Here is a 17,256-nt window from a genome sequence, read left to right on the forward strand (position 1 = left end):
ATCCCAAAAAACCCACTAGGGCTGCGTGAGTTAAACAGTGTTGCCCCCCTATATAAATTGACATATATGGTTAGGGGATGCCCTGCCAAGTTCACCAAGATATGGGGTTGGTGGGTTGACTGACCCAATACTGCGCTGGGCGTATCTGACTAACTCCTCTTTTCTGGGAAAACTGAACATCTTTTCTCTATTGGTTGTTGAGACTCGCATGGACAATATATATTCACAATATTGGTACTGGAGCTGTGGGATTAGTTTATAGTTATTTGTTCTATTTGTTACGATTCCTCAGGTTAGGAGTCTTGGTCTCTTTTGTTATAACGGCCAAAGTTGTTTAAAAAAATAAATTAAAACGGGGCTATTATAAACTCTGAATGGAGTGAGAAAACCGTAATGTTTTAATTTTTCTTAATGATTCTCCCTTGTTCTGTATTGTGATGTATGACATGCCCAATAAACGTTCTTTTAAAAAAATAATAAATTATTGATTCTACTGGTACTTCCTGTTCCTTGTAGATGATATGGCTATTGCTATACAGTGTTGTCTGCTCTTTTCCTGCAGACCAAGTTTCCACAGTCAGTACTGCAGCAAGCAAGCAACATAGCAGCCAGGCACAGAGTTAAAGGGATTCTGTCACCAGGTTCATGAAGTTTGACTCGAAGTTGAACTCCAAGTCATGTAGGTGGCCTACATTGGCCTCTCCCCAATAATAGCATGCAGAGTGACAGCTCTCTCCCAATTCACACACAAAAAAAGAGCTGCCAGTTTGCATGATATGGGTGGGGAAAAGTTGGCATGGCCCACCTCCATAACTGGGAGCTCAGCTCAGAGTCAAGTTTCATAAGCCTGGTGACAGAATCCCTTAAGAATGTTCAAATAAAAAGTTTAGCGTGAATGTTAACATTTAAGTCGTTTAACATTATTTGACTAGAATAATTCTATTTACATAGAAGGGCTAATGTGTTAACTTTAATGAGGAAACAAATTACTGCTACTTTTAAAATTAGATTATATTGTTAATATAGGCATTTGTGCCTTGTTTGTTTCCAAAGCTGATTTAGCAGCAAACGACTTCCTTAGCAGTAGACATTCTAAATGGTGTAATATGAGTATATGTTGGACATGAAACAGGTGGTGTAATTATAGCAGCTTATATGCTCATGAATGATGCTGGATGGAAGCCGTGTGTGCCAGACTTCTTTATTCCGATCAAAGATTTGATGAAATGCTCCTATTATGAATCCGGAATACTGGAAGAATGGGGTGGTGACATGTGATCCTCCCCTGTTGCCTGACCTCGATGTTCCTGCAGCTTTTAATATCACAATATTCAGACTTGGTATAAAAGAGTTGGTATAAAACAAAAGGATGTCAGAAAGACTTGAATCAGAAGACACCTACGACCATGGGAAACAAGCAAACTATTTTCACTCCTGAACAGCTTGATACATATCAAGTAAGTTGTAAGGCATGGTCACATCTATTCAGACAGCAATTTCTCTATGATATATTCCTCTAGACGTTAAAATTTAATTTTATCTGGATTATTTATGCAATCAACATATGGCTATTTTTTTTTTTTTTACAAAGTTACATGTTTCTTCACTTAGTTCAGTAATATATAAACTATTTAGGAAACTTGTATTTTCATATCAAGTTTGTGGCTAAAAAACTGATTGTGCAGAGAAGTGTGGATCGTTTATGTCCAGCAGTTTCTTCTTTTATATAGTGGTATATTTAGATAATTTTCAACATTTTTTTGACTAGTTTATGTTTAGCAAGTAAAATACAACAATCCCTTTTGTATGTCCTAATCATATTCACAACCGTAAACCGTTATTAGCCCTGTTCGTCCAATGCTATAGCGTTTATCTGCAGCTTTTCAATATTAAGATTTTGTGATCCCTCAAATGTGCAATCTTACATTAGTTAAGGACTAATTATTTCGGTCATTTATTTGAGTTTGATATCATACAAATGTCCTATGCTGATGATAGAGGTACATCTCTCTGAGATCTGCTATAAACTTCACTTGTAATCAAATTGACAAATGACAATGCTATTCAATAGAATAACAACAATGAGCCAAGATTTATGTGAAATTATATTTTTACTTTAGAAAAATGATAAAGAACTGTTAAAATAATTGCTATTTAGAAGAAGGTAAAATATTCTTTGTCTTTTCAAGTGCCATTAAATGTATGGACACCTCTCCAAAGAAATGGAGCCCATGTGACGATCAGTGGCAGCTCCATAGATACACTGAAGATTGACAGCAGAAACATGATACATCTAGTCTGCCTTTATATTATTTCTCTCTTAGGAATATATATGTTTCTCAAATATTTCTGGAATATTTCATTGATAAGCCATACTATTGTGATAGGAGCACCCAATTAAAAGCAGATATTGATTTGATGTAGTTTGCTACATTACTGTATACCTTTCTACACAATTTAGTTTGAATCTCCTGAATCTAAAATCTGTGTATAGTCTCTTTATCCTGAATTTTCATTTTTTTAGCATTGTGAAGCTCTAACTTGGATTACTGTTGGCTGTGTAGACTGTAAATGTAAAATGTGGCATCTTTGTTATGCCTCAGTCAGACTAGCATTTTTTTGGCGCGCGAATAGCCGCAAAAGATCACCGCTCGCATGTGGAAAAATCGTGTGAACGAAGCTAAAGGTGTGATCCTTATTCGTGCATAATTTGCTTATTCACACGATCTGTGGTGCGTGCTACATGTTAATCCAGCTCCCATAGGAGTCAATGGGACTCCTGTGCAAAACGCAGGATCTATTTTTTTTTTCCTCGCAGCACACACCTTAGATGCGTACATTGTAGCCACGCATGTCCGAGCATTTTCGGCTCATTCACCGTAAGTCCGTGCAGTATAAAAGTCAATTGTTTTGTTACATGGACATAAGTAAGCAGACTACCTGCTGCTGATGAGTATTTTTTCATGAGTTTCCATTTATTAATTTGAATGCATAACATAGGTATTCATACATTAATAAGTCACATGGGTGCTCTGAATTTCAATGATCATTAATAAGCAATTTTATTATAAAAGTGGGCTTCATCATCTTTTGTGCTTAAGAATAAAATGGATGACACACAGATCACACACAGATGTAAAAAAACAAACATGAAACACATATTAAAATCTGTCCTTTTTTCACGCAACAATAAAATATGTATATTTGAATAATTGAAATGTTTTTTGAACTTATAGAATAGAAATTAACCCCTTAGTGACTTTCGGAAGCCTAGCACGGGTCTCCTCTGCTAGAGGGATCCCTGGGGCTTGGCTGTTTAATAATAGCTGGGCTCCAGCTCTAATGGCTGGGAGTGGAGAATCTGCAAAATCCAGGTGGTTTACCTTTTTACATGTTACGGTCAATGTGACTGTGACATATAATAGGCTGACAGAGAGAGGGGTCTGCCATCTATGGTAGCTTTTAAGGTCCAACTTCTAGCTGAGCCTTATAGGCCAATATCGTACACTGCAATACTTCAGCTCCCTAGTGGCAAAATAAATTTTTTTTAAAAAGTGTAAAAAAATATATATATAAAAAAAGTCAAAACCCAACTTTTCCCATTAGTATGTAAAAATAAAATAAGCACACATTTAGTATTGTTGTGTTTGGAATGATCCACGTCAAAAATACATAATTTAACATACATGGTGCACAATGAAAAGCATTTAAAAAATGGCAAAATAGGCAAACTTTTTAGACTGAATAGAAAGCAATCAAAAAGTCATTTAAAAGTTCATCAAATCATCAAATGGTGCCATTAAAAAGTACAACCCCACCCACAAAAAAAACCTCTCATACAGCACTGTTGACAAAAAAAATGTTAGGAGTCATTAAATGCGATGACAGAAGAAATACATCTTTTTTAGATTAAACTGAAAAAGTAGCCAAACATAAAAAAAAACTATAAATTAATGTAATCATACTAAGTTGCAGAATTAATTTTACATACTACTTATACTGCATGCTAAACGCTGAAAAAAACCCCCGAAAAATGCGTCAGAATTGCAGATTTTGTTAACTTTATATATTAAAAAAATGTATTAAAAGTGATCACAATGTTATATGTTCCCAAAAATGGAATCAATGAAGACTGGAGCTAAAAAACAAAAAAAAAGCCCTCATAGAGTATCTTCAATGGAAAAATATAAATGTTGTGGTTCTTAGAATACTTTGGATGCGTTCACACAAGCGTGTTATTGTGCGTACATACGCACGCACAAAAACATGCTTCTATTTACAACAATGCAATCCCAACGATGTGTTGACATGTCCGTACTTTGCAGGTGCGTGTCTGCAAAGATAGGACATGCGTGCATCATAGGGAATGCACGCATTGTTTTCAATGGAGCTGCGGCTGCTGCCGGCGGCTCCATTGAAAACAATGGTCTGCCGGCTCCCTGAATTGTTTTTCAGGGAAGAGCTTTACATATAAGCTCTTCCCTGAAAAAGAAAAATTTTAGTGCCAACAACAAAAAAAAAAATGCAGGCATTCTCCTCAATGGAGCCGCTGCTGCTGCCGGTGGCCCCATTGAAGACAATGGTCTGCTAGCACACCTGAATTGTTTTTCACGGAAGAGCTTTACATATAAGCTCTTCCCTGAAAAAGAAAAATGTTAGTGTTTAAAAAAAAAACATTACTTACCTGTCCGCTGCTGCTGTGCACCCAGTAGGGGTGAAGAACACATCTGTCGCATGCGGCACATGCTTCCTTCATCCCCACTAGTTAAAAGAATTACCTGCTGCTACATCTGCCACATCTGTGTCAGATGCAGCAGAGGAATTCTTCAATTCTCTACCGCAGCTGTCACACATGCCAGCTGCGGTAGAGGATTCTGCTGCTGGCAATTAATTTCGGGGAATGGCTTTAAATATAAGCCGTTCCCTGAAAATCAAGTAAAAGTGGTTTAAAAAACAAAAAAAAATAGATACTCACCTCCCTGCAGCTGCCGGGGTCAGCGTGTCTTCTCCTGCTGTCCCCTCCACTGTAGTGCTGATCTATCAGCAGGCGGGGATTTAAAATCCCCGCCTGCTGAAAGAGCTAAATGTGATTCGCTGAGGTGCTCAGCCAATCACAGGCAGATCTCCCCGAATGAATGACGGGCGAGATTTAGCAGCAGGGAATTCTTTTAACTAGCGGGGATGAAGGAAACATCTGCCGCATGCAGATGTATTCTTCATCCCCGCGGGGGACACAGCAGCGGCCGACAGGTAAGTAATTTTTTTTTTTTTTACTCTACTTCTAATTGGCTTTTCAGGGAAGGGCTTTTAAACTCTTCCCTGAAAAGCCATTGACAGCTGCCGGGGCTCAGCGGCGACTTCTGACACTGTCTTTGGCCCTGTAGCACTGCTGAGCTATCAGCAGCCGGGGATTTAAAATCCCCGCCTGCTAGTAGCTCTGATTGTGATTGGCTGAAGCGTTCAGCCAATCACAATTAGAGCTACCAGCAGGCGGAGATTTTAAATCCCCGGCTGCTGATAGCTGAGAGCTACAGAGCTGGGGACTGCGGCTGAGCCTCGGCAGGTGAGTATTTTCTTTCTTTTTTTCTGCATGTACGCACCTAAGTACGCACAAAAACACGCTCGTGTGAACGTACCCTTATCTGTGTCACAAAATAATGCAATTAAAAAGTACAATTTAACCCACAAAAATACAAGCCCTTATATGTCTATGTTGAGCTATTACCAATTAATAAATAGTTTCCCCAGATCAGTGAGCCACAGAAACTATGATAAAAAAACATTAAAAAGGCCAATTGAGTTTAAAGAATGTGGATTGAAAAAGTGTAGAATCCTTTAATAAATCACTATGAGGGCTTATTTAGACGACCGTATACCGGCTCGGTTTTTACGCCGAGCCAATATACGGTGTCCTTGTCTGCAGGGGCGGGAGGATGGAAGAGTCAGGAGCAGGAACTGAGCTCCTGCCCCTTCCCCGCCCCTTGCCACTATTTGCAATGGGAGGGGCAGTACGGGGGCGGAGCTAAGCTCCGGTACTTAGCTCCGCACCGTCTCGCCCCCTCTTATTGCAAATAGTGGAGAGGGGCGGAGAGGGGGCGGGAGCTCAGTTTCTGCTCCTGGCTCTTCCATCCTCCTCCCCCTGCAGACAAGGACATCGTATATCGGCTCGGCGTGAAAACCGAGCCGATATACGGTCATCTGAAATAGCCCTCAAATTGTAAAGGTTTCCATAGTATTTTATGAATACAATTATTTAAAACAAGTATTCTCTAGAATTAACCCCTTGTGTGGCGGGTTTCTTACCACCCTGTCGTACTCACCAGGGCGGGTTTTTTAAAATCGTCTAATCATTTAATTTCAACTAATTTTGCAGTTGCGTTCCAAGAGCCATAACTTTTTCATTTTTCCATTGACACAGCTATATGAGGGCTTGTTTTTTGCGGGACAAGTTGTTCTTTGTGATGCCATCATTTTTGGGTATATATAATGTATTGCATAACTTTTGTAAAAGAAATTGTAGGGAGATTGGGGAAAAAAAGAAATTCTGCCATTTGTTTTTTGGATTTCATTTTTACAGCGTTCAGCATGCAGAATAAATAGTGTGATAACATTATTCTCTGAGTCGCATGATCCTGGCGATACCAAGTTTATACAGTTTTTTTATGTTTTGCTATTTTTTTTAAGGTTTGCTTTTGTGTCGCCATATTCCACAAGCCGTATTAATTTTATTTTTCCATTGCCGGGGCTCTAGAAGGCCTTGTTGTTTGCGGGATAAACTCTAGTCTTCATTTATCTAATTTTTTGGAACATGTAATCTTTTTACCGCTTTTTAATGCATTTTTTCTAGTGGCATGATTAACAAAATCTGTAATTCTGGCATGTTTTTTATTTTTATTTTTCCCAGCATTCTCTGAGCAGTATAAATAATGATTAAAGTAATTCTACAGGCCAGTAGGATTATGCCAATACTAAATTGTAATAGTTTTTTTTCTTTTTCACGAATTTTTCACACTTAAAAAAAAAAGTAATACAAGTTAAAATCTCCCTCCTTTTGCCATATTTATAATAAAAATATCTAAATCATAAAAGAAAAATACATATCTGGTATCGCAACATCCATAAAAGTCTGATCTATCAAAGTAGTTCATTATTTACCTCGCACGGTAAACGTAGTCTGAAAAAGTGCATTTGTGGCGTTCTTTATTTTTTTTTCAGTCACCCTGTCTCCTAGAAAAAATGCAATAAAAAGCGATCAAAAAATCACATGTATACCAGATTGGTATTAACGTGAACTACAGGACATCTGACAAATAATGAGCCCTTGCTCAAGTACGTCAACGTAAAAATAAAAAAGTTATTGCGCGCAGTAGATGCAGCAGAAACTAATTTAAAAAAATGTAATGCCTGAAAAAAAATACAAGTACTACAGCAAAAAAAAAACTATTCCAGTTTGGTATCGTCGCAATCGTACTGACCCATAGAATGAAGTTATCATGTCGTTTTTGTTGCAGTTTGTGCGTCGTAGGAACAAAAGGCACAGAAAGATGGTGGAATGTCATTTTTTTTTCATTTTACTACACTTAGAATTTTGTAAAAGATTTTCCGTACATTATATGGTACTTTAAATAGCACCATTGAAAAATACAACTTGTCTCGCAAAAAACAAGCCCTCATGCAGCGACGTCGATGTATAAATAAAGGAGTTATGATTTTTTAAAGGAGGGGAGGAAAAAAAGAAATGGGAAAAAAAGGGGCCTGGCATTAAGGGGTTAAATAATGCACTAATTTCCTTCTCTGGGTCATTACGATGCAGGGATACCACATGTGTAATTTTATTTTTCATTTTTTACAAAGTAAAGGGAGACAAGTGTTTTTATTTACATTTTTTTAAATAATTTTTTTTACTTTTTAAAAAAACTTTTTTTTAACATTTTGTTGTCCCTTTAGGGGACTTCCAGAGAGACCCTCAGGACCCCCTGATTACATTCTGCGGGTCAGATGGTGACAGCCCTTTACATGCTGCAGTCACAGACTGCAGCATGTAAAGGGTTAACACAGCAGAGATCGGAGGTTTTCTCTGATCTCTGCTGTAAGACCTGGTGCCCGGCTATCCTTTGACAGCCAAGCACCAGCTCTCCCTGCCACAGAGACCATCAGCTTGCTTCTGACAAGCCGATGGTCTCTATGGCAACCTGTAAACAAAGCAGTGCAGGAGTTTTGCATTCAGAAGCGGGAGTTTGCTGGCAGATCGTCAATATCTTCCAGCTTCTGTTTTTCAAAGTCCTGAACTGTTTTATGAGGGACTGTGCAGGCAGAGCACAATGCCACAGCTTGTGGCATTGTGCTCTGCAGCTTCCATAGTGATACATAGCCCGGAAATCTTCCGGGCTATATCGCTATGGGCAGTGGAGCTCCTCCCAGAAAATTTCCGGGAGTGCCACTCAAGGGGTTAATGGTGAACATATATGATGTTCTAATTTCAGAGCAATATAGAGACTTAATAAGCACATTGGAAAATATCATAAGGTAATACTTATGCTTCAGTATACTGCACTCCTACTTTCATGTAGGGAATACTAAAAGCAATCATAAAAAAAAATAAATCCGCTTTAAGAAAGCATCTACAGTAGAGATGAGCGAGCACCAAAATGCTCAGGTGCTCGTTACTCGGGACGAACTTTTCGCGATGCTCGAGGGTTCGTTTCGAGTAACGAACCCCATTGAAGTCAATGGGCGACCCGAGCATTTTTGTATTTCGCCGATGCTCGCTAAGGTTTTCATGTGTGAAAATCTGGGCAATTCAAGAAAGTGATGGGAACGACACAGCAACGGATAGGGCAGGCGAGGGGCTACATGTTGGGCTGCATCTCAAGTTCCCAGGTCCCACTATTAAGCCACAATAGCGGCAAGAGTGGGTGCCCCCCCTCCCAACAACTTTTACTTCTGAAAAGCCCTCATTAGCATGGCATACCTTAGCTAAGCACCACACTACATCCAACAAAGCACAATCACTGCCTGCATGACACTCCACTGCCACTTCTCCTGGGTTACATTCTGCCAAATCCCCCCCCCCCACGACCCAGTGTCCACAGCGCACACCAAACTGTCCCTGCCCAGCCTTCAGCTGCCCTCATGCCACGCCACCCTCATGTCTATTTATAAGTGCGTCTGCCACAGGAAAAGCAGGCACACACTGCAGAGGGTTGGCATGGCTAGGCAGCGACCCCCCCCATAAAAGGGGCGGGCCGATAGTCCACAATGCTGTACAGAAGCAATGAGAAATCCAATCCTGTGCCACCTCCATCTGGAGCTGCACACGTGGGCATAGCAATGGGGAACCTATGTGCCACACACTATTCATTCTGTCAAGGTGTCTGCACGCCCCAGTCAGACCGCGTTTTTTTATAAATAGTCACAGGCAGGTACAACTCCGCAATGGGAATTCCGTGTGCACCCACAGCATGGGTGGCTCCCTGGAACCCACCCGCTGTACATAAATGTATCCCATTGCATTGCCCATCACAGCTGAGGTAATGTCGTGGTTAATGCAGGTGGGCTTCGGCCCACACTGCATGCCCCAGTCTGACTGGGGTTCTTTACAAGTGGACAGATGTAGGTTAAACTCCGTGTGCACCTACAGCATGGGTGGGTGCCAGGAAGCCACCGGCGGTACATAAATATATCCCATTGCATTGCCCATCACAGCTGAGGTAATGTCGTGCTTAATGCAGGTGGGCTTCGGCCCACACTGCATGCCCCAGTCAGACTGGGGTTCTTTACAAGTGGACAGATGTAGGTTAAACTCCGTGTGCACCTACAGCATGGGTGGCTCCCTGGAACCCACCGGTGGTACATAAATATATCCCATTGCAGTGCCCTACTCAGCAGAGCTAACGTCAGATACAATACAGGTGGGCTTCAGCCCACACTGCATGCCCCAGTCAGACTGGGGTTCTTTACAAGTGGACAGATGTAGGTTAAACTCCGTGTGCACCTACAGCATGGGTGGGTGCCAGGAAGCCACCGGCGGTACATAAATATATCCCATTGCATTGCCCAACACAGCTGAGGTAATGTCGTGCTTAATGCAGGTGGGCTTCAGCCCACACTGCATGCCCCAGTCAGACTGGGGTTCTTTACAAGTGGACAGATGTAGGTTAAACTCCGTGTGCACCTACAGCATGGGTGGCTCCCTGGAACCCACCGGTGGTACATAAATATATCCCATTGCAGTGCCCTACTCAGCAGAGCTAACGTCAGATACAATACAGGTGGGCTTCGGCCCACACTGCATGCCCCAGTCAGACTGGGGTTCTTTACAAGTGGACAGATGTAGGTTAAACTCCGTGTGCACCTACAGCATGGGTGGGTGCCAGGAAGCCACCGGCGGTACATAAATATATCCCATTGCATTGCCCAACACAGCTGAGGTAATGTCGTACTTAATGCAGGTGGGCTTCGGCCCACACTGCATGCCCCAGTCAGACTGGGGTTCTGTAGAAGTGGACAGATGTAGGTTAAACTCCGTGTGCACCTACAGCATGGGTGGCTCCCTGGAAGCCACCGGTAGTACATAAATATATCCCATTGCAGTGCCCTACTCAGCAGAGCTAACGTCAGATACAATACAGGTGGGCTTTGGCCCACACTGCATGCCCCAGTCAGACTGGTAATATGTACCTTAACAGTAACCTCGTTGGTGGTAATGTGGTGGTGACTGCGGACCTAGTAGCGCGGTTTTATGTAGTTGGTTTTCGGAATGTGGCCATGATTAAGTGGGCCGTGGCGGGGGGATGGTGGTGGTGCTCTCTTGTAGTGTCGTTAAAGGTGAAATTCTTGGACTGCCATCAGACGGACCAATGCAAAGGTATTTGCCAAGAATGTTTTCATTGTTGGAGGAGGAGGGGGATGTTTTGGAGGCACTATGTGTCCTCTCCACGTGTCCGTGGTTATATGCACCTTAACAGTAACAGCGTTGGTGGGAAATGGCCTCGCCGCCATCATGTCTTTGTGAAGCCTCTGTTTCCACACCCCAGTGACATACCATTAGCTGCGGTATAGGCAGAGCCCCGAATTATTAACATTTCAGCGGTAGTATTAAGGACAGGCCCCACTAACATATCACTAGCAGCAGTATAGGGGGAGCGCAGTCTTAGTTCCATTTCAGTAATAGTAGCACTCAAGACAGGCCCCAGTAACAATTCCGAAGCAGCAGTATAGGAGGAGCGCAGTCTTAGTTCCATTTCAGTAATAGTAGCACTCAAGACAAGCCCCAGTAACAATTCCCATTGCAGCAGTATAGGAGGAGCGCAGTCTTAGTTCCATTTCAGTAATAGTAGCACTCAAGACAAGCCCCAGTAACAATTCCCATTGCAGCAGTTTAGGGAGATAACAATCTCTTTCACATTTCAGTAGCTGCAGTATAGGCAAGGCCCCAGTTACATTTATGTAGCAAAAGTGTAGGCCAACCCCACACACCTTTCTGTACCATGAGTGCAGGCGAAGAACATAGAAATTACAATGATTACACTGTAGGTGAGGGCCCAAAAAAATTGGTGTAGCAACAGTACTCAGAAAAAATTGGCCATGCCCAACCAAGATGGCAGGTGAAACCCATTAATCGCTTTGGTTAATGTGGCTTAAGTGGTAACTAGGCCTGGAGGCAGCCCAGTTTAACGAAAAATTTGTTGAAGTTAAAGTTTCATCGCTTGTAAGAGCATTGAAACGTATAAAAATTGTTTGGAAAAATTATATGAGTGAGCCTTGTGGCCCAAAGAAAAATTGCCCGTTCGGCGTGATTACGTGAGGTTTCAGGAGGAGGAGCAGGAGGAGGAGGAGGAATATTATACACAGATTGATGAAGCAGAAATGTCACCGTTTTGGATGGTGATACAGAACGATGCTCCCATCCGCGGGTGCAGCCTACGTATTGCTTAGGTATCGCTGCTGTCCGCTGGTGGAGAAGAGAAGTCTGGGGAAATCCAGGCTTTGTTCATCTTGATGAGTGTAAGCCTGTCGGCACTGTCGGTTGACAGGTGGGTACGCTTATCCGTGATGATTCCCCCAGCCACACTAAACACACTCTCTGACAAGACGCTAGCCGCAGGACAAGCAAGCACCTCCAGGGCATACAGCGCGAGTTCAGGCCACGTGTCCAGCTTCGACACCCAGTAGTTGTAGGGGGCAGAGGCGTCACGGAGGACGGTCGTGCGATCGGCTATGTACTCCCTCACCATCCTTTTACAGTGCTCCCGCCGACTCAGCCTTGACTGGGGAGCGGTGACACAGTCTTGGTGGGGAGCCAGAAAGCTGTCCAGGGCCTTAAAGAGTGTTGCACTGCCTGTGCTGAACATGCTGCTCGATCTCCGCACCTCCCCTGCTACCTGGCCCTCGGAACTGCGCCTTCTGCCACTAGCGCTGTCGGATGGGAATTTTACCATCAGCTTGTCCGCCAGGGTCCTGTGGTATAGCAACACTCTCGAACCCCTTTCCTCTTTGGGAATGAGAGTGGAAAGGTTCTCCTTATACCGTGGGTCGAGCAGTGTGTACACCCAGTAATCCGTAGTGGCCAGAATGCGTGCAACACGAGGGTCACGAGAAAGGCATCCTAACATGAAGTCAGCCATGTGTGCCAGGGTACCTGTACGCAGCACATGGCTGTCTTCACTAGGAAGATCACTTTCAGGATCCTCCTCCTCCTCCTCCGCCTCCTCCTCCTCTGGCCATACACGCTGAAAGGATGACAGGCAAGCAGCATGGGTACCGTCAGCAGTGGGCCAAGCTGTCTCTTCCCCCTCCTCCTCATCCTCCTCATGCTCCTCCTCCTCCTCCTCAACGCGCTGAGATATAGACAGGAGGGTGCTCTGACTATCCAGCGACATACTGTCTTCCCCCGCCTCCGTTTCCGAGCGCAAAGCATTTGCCTTTATGCTTTGCAGGGAACTTCTCAAGAGGCATAGCAGAGGAATGGTGACGCTAATGATTGCAGCATCGCCGCTCACCACCTGGGTAGACTCCTCAAACTTTCCAAGGACCTGGCAGATGTCTGCCAACCAGGCCCACTCTTCTGAAAATAATTGAGGAGGCTGACTCCCACTGCGCCGCCCATGTTGGAGTTGGTATTCCACTATAGCTCTACGCTGCTCATAGAGCCTGGCCAACATGTGGAGCGTAGAGTTCCACCGTGTGGGCACGTCGCACAGCAGTCGGTGCACTGGCAGATTAAACTGATGTTGCAGTGTCCGCAGGGTGGCAGCGTCCGTGTGGGACTTGCGGAAATGTGCGCAGAGCCGGCGCACCTTTCCGAGCAGGTCTGACAAGCGTGGGTAGCTTTTCAGAAAGCGCTGAACCACCAAATTAAAGACGTGGGCCAGGCATGGCACGTGCGTGAGGCTGCCGAGCTGCAGAGCCGCCACCAGGTTACGGCCGTTGTCACACACGACCATGCCCGGTTGGAGGCTCAGCGGCGCAAGCCAACGGTCGGTCTGCTCTGTTAGACCCCGCAGCAGTTCGTGGGCCGTGTGCCTCTTCTCTCCTAAGCTGAGTAGTTTCAGCACGGCCTGCTGACGCTTGCCCACCGCTGTGCTACCACGCCGCGCGACACCGACTGCTGGCGACGTCCTGCTGCTGCTGACACATCTAGATTGCGAGACAGAGGTTGAGGAGGAGGAGGAGGAGGAGGAGGGTGCTTTAGTGGAGGAAGCATACACCCCCGAACATACCACCACCGAGCTGGGGCCCGCAATTCTGGGGGTGGGTAGGACGTGAGCGGTCCCAGGCTCTGACTCTGTCCCAGCCTCCACTAAATTCACCCAATGTGCCGTCAGGGAGATGTAGTGGCCCTGCCCGCCTGTGCTTGTCCACGTGTCCGTTGTTAAGTGGACCTTGCCACTAACCGCATTGGTGAGGGCGCGTACAATGTTGCGGGAGACGTGGTCGTGCAGGGCTGGGATGGCACATCGGGAAAAGTAGTGGCGACTGGGAACTGAGTAGCGCGGGGCCGCCGCCGCCATCATACTTTTGAAGGACTCCGTTTCCACAACCCTATACGGCAGCATCTCAAGGCTGATAAATTTGGCTATGTGGACGGTTAACGCTTGAGCGTGCGGGTGCGTGGCAGCGTACTTGCGCTTGCGCTCCAACACTTGCGCTAGTGACGGCTGGACGGTGCGGTGTGAGACATTGGTGGATGGGGCCGAGGACAGCGGAGGTGAGGGTGTGGGTGCAGGCCAGGAGACGGTAGTGCCTGTGTCCTGAGAGGGGGGTGGATCTCAGTGGCAGGTTGGGGCACAGGGGGAGAGGCAGCGGTGCAAACCGGAGGCGGTGAACGGCCTTCGTCCCACCTTGTGGGGTGCTTGGCCATCATATGTCTGCGCATGCTGGTGGTGGTGGCTCCCCGGCTGATCTTGGCGCGACAAAGGTTGCACACCACTGTTCGTCGGTCGTCAGGCGTTTCTGTGAAAAACTGCCAGACCTTAGAGCACCTTGGCCTCTGCAGGGTGGCATGGCGCGAGGGTGCGCTTTGGGAAACAGTTGGTGGATTATTCGGTCTGGCCCTGCCTCTACCCCTGGACACCGCACTGCCTCTTGCAACCTGCCCTGCTGCTGCCCTTGCCTCCCCCTCTGAAGACCTGTCCTGAGTAGGCGTTGCACACCAGGTGGGGTCAGTCACCTCATTGTCCTGCTGCTCTTCCTCCGAATCCTCTGTGCGCTCCTCCCTCGGACTTACTGCCCTTACTACTACCTCACTGCAAGACAACTGTGTCTCATCGTCATCGTCCTCCTCACCCACTGAAAGGTCTTGAGACAGTTGCCGGAAGTCCCCAGCCTCATCCCCCGGACCCCGGGAACTTTCCAATGGTTGGGCATCAGTGACGATAAACTCCTCTGGTGGGAGAGGAACCACTGCTGCCCAATCTGAGCAGGGGCCCGAGAACAGTTTCTGGGAGTCTTCCCGCTCCTGAGCATGTGTCATTGTAGTGGAGTGAGGAGGCTGGGAGGAAGGAGGAGCAGCAGCCAGAGGATTCGGATTTGCAGCACTGGACGGCGCAGAACTGTGGGTGGATGATAGCTTGCTCGAAGCACTTTCTGCCATCCACGACAGGACCTGCTCACACTGCTAATTTTCTAATAAAGGTCTCCCGCGTGGACCCATTAATTGGGCGATGAATGTGGGGACGCCAGAAACGTGCCTCTCTCCTAATCGCGCAGCAGTCGGCTGCGATACACCTTCATCAGGAGCTCAGCCTGTGCCCACACCCTCACTTGGGCCTACGCGTCCTCGGCCACGTCCACGTCCTCTAGGCCTACCCCTACCCCGCAGCATGCTGTATTACCAGTGATTTCCCAGCCAGGAAATAAATTGGCGCAAGCCTGCAGGCCAAATAGAATGTTTCCCTTTTTTTTTTAAAGGGAAGGCCCACTGACTATATTCAATCAGATAAGAAATGTGTTCCACAGAACTGCAGTGTTATATGAAGTGCAGCAGAGCGGTGATTTTTCCCAGGCAGGAAATAAATTGGCGCAAGCCTGCTGTTAAGCGTAGCTGGCTGCGTATGATTTCTTTACGTTCTCCACCCACCACACACGTACCCAGAACGCTGAGGACTGTCAGAGGCAGGCCAAATAGAATGTTTCCCTTTTTTTTCTTAAAGGGAAGGCCCACTGACTATATTCAATCAGATAAGAAATGTGTTCCACAGAACTGCAGTGTTATATGAAGTGCAGCAGAGCGGTGATTTTTCCCAGGCAGAAAATAAATTGGCGCAAGCCTGCTGTTAAACGTAGCTGGCTGCGTATGATTTCTTTACGTTCTCCGCCCACCACACACGTACCCAGAACGCTGAGGACTGTCAGAGCCAGGCCAAATAGAATTTTTCCCTTTTTTTTTTTAAAGAAAAGGCCCACTGACTATATTCAATCAATAATATATGTCTTCTGGCCCTGCCTACACAATTCTGTCCCTGTAGTATTACTGCAGGGCGCAATGCTCTGCACAGCCGATTTTGAAAAAAAAAATAAAAATGCAACACTGCTAACAGCAGCCTGCACAGTACTGCACACGGTTAAATGTGGCCCTAAGAAGGACCGTTGGGGTTCTTGAAGCCTATACTCACTCCTAACACTCTCCCTGCCTAACCACCACTTCTGTCCCTGTAGTATTACTGCAGGGCGCAATGCTCTGCACAGCCGATTTTGAAAAAAAAATAATTGTGCAACACTGCTAACAGCACCCTCCACAGTACTGCACACGGTTAGATGTGGCCCTAAGAAGGACCGTTGGGGTTTTTGAAGCCTACACTCACTCCTAACACTCTCCCTACAGCAGCTCCAACACAACAGCACTTTCCCTCAGCTAACTCACAACGCATCTGAGGCGAGCCGCGGGAGGGGCCGATTTTTATACTCGGGTGACATCTGATCTCGCCAGCCACTCACAGCAGGGGGGGTGGTATAGGGCTTGAACGTCACAGGGGGAAGTTGTAATGCCTTCCCTGTCTTTCAATTGGCCAGAAAAGCGCGCTAACGTCTCAGAGATGAAAGTGAAAGTAACCCGAACACCGCGTGGTGCTCGTTAAGAGTAACGAGTATCCCGAACACCCTAATATTCGCCCGAGCATCAAGCTCGGACGAGTACGTTCGCTCATCTCCAATCTACAGACATAATGCAACTGAGCTAAGTTAGACAACTGTGATAGTGGTTGTAATTTCACAATTCTTTGTGAAATCATAATGTGTTTTCTACTTGTTTGTTTTGTGTGTTATCGCATTAATTTGAGAATGACAGCACTTTGATTGCTTTTATTCATACGAATCCTAACTGATCCAGACTTCCCCAGTTTCTATGGAAATCACATTCCAAAAGGGCTATTCCACACAGGCACTTTGAGCATTCTGGTTAGACCTCAATGATAAAGGAGCAGCACAAAGTAGGAATCCATAGAAGACTTTCCAAATTCCAAAAGTCAAGTTTATTTCCAAAAAAAAACCAAACTGACATGCGACGTTTCGGCAGTCACAGCAGCCTTTGTCAAGTGTTCTGGTTAAAAGTGCACAGAAAGCGCTTCTATAGGAAACAATTCTTTCCTATAGAAGCGTTCAGATGCAGGAATTGTAGCCGTGCAAAATACTCACGTTTCAAAAATAGCACATGCGAGTACTATTAATTGAGTGCCGTTGCTACCGTAAGTAGTTTGCCTGTTCTAATTTTAAAATGGGAGAACCGCTCAATATACTAAACAGTGGCTTTTGGCTCTC

At 45.3% G+C, this 17,256-nt stretch overlaps 1 protein-coding gene across 1 annotated transcript in view; it reads left to right on the forward strand.

Moving 5' to 3' along the window:
* Positions 1 to 1,406: 1,406 nt before the first annotated feature.
* The window catches only part of LOC136628971 (calcium and integrin-binding family member 3-like), a 208,066-nt gene continuing 192,216 nt past the window's right edge, over positions 1,407 to 17,256 (forward strand). Inside the window, exon 1 of the mRNA XM_066605044.1 lies at positions 1,407 to 1,457. Coding sequence (XP_066461141.1) covers positions 1,407 to 1,457 — 51 coding nt within the window. The remainder of the gene's footprint in view (positions 1,458 to 17,256) is intronic.

Source organism: Eleutherodactylus coqui, chromosome 5 (genome assembly GCF_035609145.1).
Source record: "Eleutherodactylus coqui strain aEleCoq1 chromosome 5, aEleCoq1.hap1, whole genome shotgun sequence".
NCBI classification, from domain to species: Eukaryota; Metazoa; Chordata; class Amphibia; order Anura; family Eleutherodactylidae; genus Eleutherodactylus; species Eleutherodactylus coqui.